General features: G+C 50.3%; 1 protein-coding gene across 1 annotated transcript in view; it reads left to right on the forward strand.

Annotated features, from left to right (window-relative positions):
• The first annotated feature begins 558 nt into the window (after positions 1 to 558).
• Positions 559 to 5,433, forward strand: part of LOC103604425 (carbohydrate sulfotransferase 11-like) — a 21,552-nt gene continuing 16,677 nt past the window's right edge. The window contains exons 1-2 of the mRNA XM_008588977.1: positions 559 to 652; positions 935 to 959. Of these exons, the coding sequence (XP_008587199.1) occupies positions 559 to 652; positions 935 to 959 (119 nt within the window). The remainder of the gene's footprint in view (positions 653 to 934; positions 960 to 5,433) is intronic.

The raw sequence follows: 5,433 nt of genomic DNA on the forward strand, positions 1-5,433 counted from the left end.
CTGGCCAGTGGGGGGCTGTAAGCAGCCTTTGAGAAGCTGGTTCAGTTCTGAACTCCACCCAGGTGTCCATGAAAGACAGGAGTCCTTTGGGTCCCTCCAGGTTCCCCACATGGCACTGGAGGAATGCTGGAAGTCACATGTAAACCTCCCTGAAAATCTGATTTATGAAAGCTGAGGAGAGATGCATCCTCCCTGTGTGTGAAGCTTCCCCACTGTGAGTCTTGATAGAAACAAGATGTGGCTTCAGGGGACAAGAAGGCAAAAAGTCACATGCCCCATGACTTACAGAATTGAGACCAGGAGTATCTTCGAGAAGAAAACTTGATTTCCCTTTAACACCATTTACAGATGATCTTTATGGGATATCCTGCCTAGGCAATTAGTTATAGGAATTTCTAAACCCCATAACAACTTCAGGAAAGGAAGTTAATCAGAGCTTCCCTCCTATGAGTTTAATTCAGTAATCATTGCCCAAGGGTCTTCCAGGCACCCAGAGGCACACTTACCCCTGCCAGGTAGAGCTGGGCTGAATCAGCCTGTGTGCTCTTCCCAGTGGGAATGACTGAGATCACACAGGTGGATCAGCTGAAGGTCCCCGTGGGGGTTGCTGACTTGGAGCAGACGACCTGGATTCCAGAACTGGACCACCAGGGTGCCTCACCACTTACCGGGCGTAGGCCTTGGGTGTAGTTAAGTTCTCTGAGCCTCAGTTTACTCATCTGTAAAATGGGGAGAACGCACCTTGGGTTATTGTGAGGATTAAATGAGATGGTGGCTATTAAGTGCCTGGTACATCACAGATGCAGTTTTCTGTTGTCTGGCCACCTTGGGGTCATAGACTTGTTAATGAATAGTAAGTTGATCTAGAATCTTCTAGACCATTCTGTTTCACTCCAGACCTCACACTGACCCTTTTGCCCAGTGCCTTCCTCAGGCCAGTCAGGAGACACAGAGAAGAGGTATTCCTGCCACCTCTTCAGAGACTTTATATTTTTTTATATTTTAAAAATATATTTATATATTTATAGTTTTTACATTTTTCAAAAGAAAACAGAAGTAGATGAGGGAGAATTCCCCACCATCTGGTGTTGCAGGAGAACCGGAGGGCAGGGGAAGTGAAAGGTGAGCCATGGGGGAGGGTGGGGAGGGTGGAGGTGGCCTGTCCAAGCTGTCACCAGGTGCCTTTGTTCCCTGGAGTGGAGGGCCCTCCCTAGAGGCTTCAGTTACCACAGGACATAGACTCATTCGTGAAGATCAGCCTGCCCCCCAGGACCCATCCCCCAGGCCCTGACCCCACTTGCTTTTCTGAACTTCTCTGTTCATTGCTTTGGCTCAGAGAATGCCACTTGGTGCAAAAAGAAAAGACCCCAGCGCCCCTCCTTGCTCGACCAGTGTAATTATGTCTGCGAAGCTTCCTTTCTGGAGGGCCTGAGGTGGGGTGTGTGCGGCAGCCTCCGCTGGCCCCGTAGGACGGCCCGTGCAGGGACAGCCATCGAGCCATCCAAATTCACAGAGCCACCGCTCCCTCTTGCCTTGAGTCTGCACTCCGTTTCCCACCCACCCCCACACCCCCACTTGGATGGCCATTCGCCTTTTGCCCAGCTCACTCCTGAGTCCCTACCCTCCCACACTGGCCCAGCGCTCTTGCTCTGCATACCCACAGCATCTGCGCTTAATGACGGCGGCACCATTAACTGAATGCCCACCGAGAAAGGGTGTGGCCCGGGCTGGCTGTCTTTATCCTCACACCACCGCATAACGGGCTGAGCTTTCCGTCTCCTGAGCACTTACATACCTCCTTCCTCTCACCTGAGCTTTACAGCCACCTTTGAGGCAGGAGATCCTGTTTGGCCCATTTTACAGATGAGGAAATAGAGGCTTGGGGAGAAAGCCCAGGCCTCACCGCTGGTAGGTGCTGGATCTGGAGTCTGACACCAGCATCCTCTTTTGGCCATGAAGCTAACCCTCGGTTGGCACTTGTCAGCTGCCACACCGTGCTGTGATCTTCTCCTTTCCTCCTCTGCATCCCCTGCTAGATGTGAGCTCTTTCCCTGGAATCCTATCTTGCTTGGAGCTGGGCTCCCCCCGCACCTTAGTGGGGACATGGCTGCCTAACTGGGAGTCAACTGACTGATTTAGGCAAAGTATGGAGCCGCTGACAGGTTGCAGTGTCCCTCCTGGAGATGGGGAACAAGGCCAGAAGAGAACAACCTACTGGGCAGCAGGGAGGGGTGAGCCCCCCAACCCAAAGCCCATCAAGGGGCAAAGCAGGCAGGCCCTTCCAAGGCTGGGGGAGGCCACACGGTCTGAACTTTCTGCTTTGTAGCCTCCACCCAAGGAAGGCAGGGGAGTGAAAGGACAAGCCACATCAGCCACTCTCCCTGCTCGTCGGCACCACAGGGCAAAGGTCTTGGTGGGAAAAGTATATGCAGGGAATTTCCTCATCTTTTCATTACCACATTGGCCTAAATTTCTAGAAGGCAGAGTGACTTCTCTGGGCCAGGGAAGGTGCACTGGTGACTTCTGTAGTGCGCTGGGCATGCTGTAAGGTATTCTCACCATTGCATGTGATCGAAGGCGGTCAGTACTGTTATAATCCCCATTTTACAGATGAGAATACTGAGGCCCAGAGTGGAAGTAACTTGCCCAAGGCCCACAGCCAGTAAGTGGTGGAGCCAGATTTCAAACCCAGGCTGTCTGGCTGCAGAGTCTGTATTCTGAACCACTCTGCTCTGCTGCCCCTTGATGGAAACAGCCACATAGTAAAAACCTGTATTTTTTTCCATGAGAAAGAACATTTAACTGTGAATATTAATTGCACATGTGTTAAGAGCAGCTGCAGGCCAGGGGATATGTTAGGTCCTTTGCAGACTTTATCCCTTAAATCCCTATGACAGTCTGTGTGGTACGTGTTGTTGACAAGCCCCACTTTACAGGTGAGGAAACTGAGGCTGGGCAGGTGGAAATGTCTGACCCAAGGTCATGCAACTAGTCAGGGCCATTGCTAAGATTCACATCCAGATGTCTGACCTCCATCCTGTGTCAGTCCAATTAGCAGAATCCCAGACATCCTAGGCAGAGAAAGCCTTGTTTCTTCGAAGCAAATACTCTGCACTTTGTTCAGTATTTATTTAATGGGGCCAGGGAGACTCTGATTTTCTATAAAAATTGTACCCTGAAGTTGATTCATTTAGTTTCTTCCACTGGATTAAGCAGAGTCACTGTCCTTAAAAAAAAAAAAGAAAAGAAAAAAAAATTGTCGAGATTTTCCTCAGTTCTTGCTTCACTTTTCTTTATTGAGTTCCCAAATCAGGCCAGCCAGGGGGCTACCTCCTGTTCCCTGTTCTAGATAAAATAGGCCACTTGCTCCTGTTTGGTTTCTGAATCCCCACTGATGGTGACTCCTCCTATGTCACAAAGCACTTCTCTTAGGTTGGCAGAAGGTAGCAAGGATGGTTTCCTCATCTCGTAGAGGTGGCACTGCCGTGGCTGCTTGGCTTGGCCTCCCTCGCTCTGTCGCAGAGCCCAGCCCTGCACCCCTGACCTGGGCTGCTGGGTGGATGGAATGAGAAAATCCCACTTTTTGCTATACAGTGTAGCCATGCAGACAAAAAGACAGAAGGCTTGGGTTCCTGTCTTAGCTCTGCTGCTTCTTGGGAGAGGGTGGGTGAGTTCCCATCTCTGGGCCTCCCTTTTGCCATCTGAAAATCACAGTGTGGTAGCGGATGACCACAAAGTATTTCTTAACTCTGAAGCTCCGTGTTCCAAGGACTCTGGGATCATTCAAAATAATTTGAAGGCTCTACAAACAGAAGGGCATTGACCCCTGGGATGTCATGACCTTGAGGGTGTCTTACTCATCTCTGCGCCCCAGGTCCCCATCCATGACTTTACTTGGCTGTTCTGTGAATTGGCAGGTCCTCACTCGAGGCCTAAGAAGCAGCGCAGGTGCTTAAGTTCCTTGACAAACAGCCGATGAGTTTGGGTGTGCTAGTCCCTGTCCATTATGATTACAAATGGGCCGCCCTTCTTGAAAGAGGAAAAAGGAGTGAAGGAAAAACAAACAAAAATCTTAATGCTGGAAAGACATGAATGTGTTAGTACAAAGCCAGTCACCCTTTGCTAAATCCTGGGCACCACGTTGTCTGGGACACATACCCAGGGCCTGTCCCAGCATCCCTGCAGGAGGGAAATGAGTTGAACCCGCATCATTCGTGGTGGCGTAACTGTGGTCAGGATGGAACTGCGTGAGACAGACGGGCCTGGGTGAAGGTGTGGAAGTGGCTCCTTGGGAACCCCAGGTTTGTTGGTGATTGTTGCATCTCCTAGGCTGGGTGGGAAGAGGGCTTGGGGCCCCGTCTGCAGTGAAAGACCAGCCTTCCCCTTACCAGGAAACACATGACATGCAGAAATGAGAGCCCCAGATAATGGCTCACACATTCCTTTTAGCAATGGAGAAATGGGATATTGTTCAAATGTGCTACTTGATTAAGGAATAAGTCAACCTTTTTAGGTGTCTTTCAAGCCATAGCTCAATTACTCTGAAATTCCATGCATACTGTACAGTCTGTTAATACATACTAATAGCTAATCTTTATATAGCTAGAAAATTGCTCTTTAGACCTTCAATTTGCTTAACAGCTGCCAATCCGAGTTGCCACCAATTGCTTCTATTGGTCTCCTATGTCAGCGAGATATTGAATCACATGAGCCAGGCATTTTGTACAGATGACCAATGTGTTTGGCATTAACTGCAGAATCCACTCATGTAAAAATGACACTCAATCAGCAGTTCAAAGTGGAACAGAGATCACCGGCCCCAGAATTGGCCTGGTTGGAATCACCACGGGGCAGCGGTCAAGAGCAGGTACCCCAGCCAACCGGACCCACTGAGTCAGAATTTCTCAGGGTGCTGTCTGGGAATCCACATCACCAAATACCTGCTGTGATTCTCACATACACTAAGGATTGAGGACTGCTGTTAGGCAGGAGAAGGCGGAGGCTTATGCTCCCTGTACTCCAAGCCACTTATGAAACAACCCTCTAGTGTCTGCAGTGACAGAGAATTACTCCTTCCTCAGTGCTGCGTGCCAGCCACTGTGCTGCGTGCTTTCCTTGTGAGCTCTCACTTCATCCTCAAAACAACCCTGAGAAGTGGACACAAGTATTATCCCCAGTTTACAGCGGAGAAACTAAGGCCTGAAGGGCTCCAGGGATTTGGGCAAAATAGGAGTAGAATATTCTGGTGAATCTGGGAAGAGAATCAGGAAGAGAACAACAAAACCAACTGGTTCAAGGAGGGTGAGGCCAGAAGGAGACCTGCCCCCCCAAGAGCATCACCCTCTCGTGGGGGGAGGCTGGGAGGGCGTGAGCTGTTCCGGGCTGGCCAGTGGAGCCCCCCTCCTCCTCCTCCCCCATCCTCCTCCCCCTCCC

This window comes from Galeopterus variegatus, unplaced genomic scaffold (genome assembly GCF_000696425.1).
Source record: "Galeopterus variegatus unplaced genomic scaffold, G_variegatus-3.0.2 Scaffold5138, whole genome shotgun sequence".
Taxonomy (NCBI): domain Eukaryota; kingdom Metazoa; phylum Chordata; class Mammalia; order Dermoptera; family Cynocephalidae; genus Galeopterus; species Galeopterus variegatus.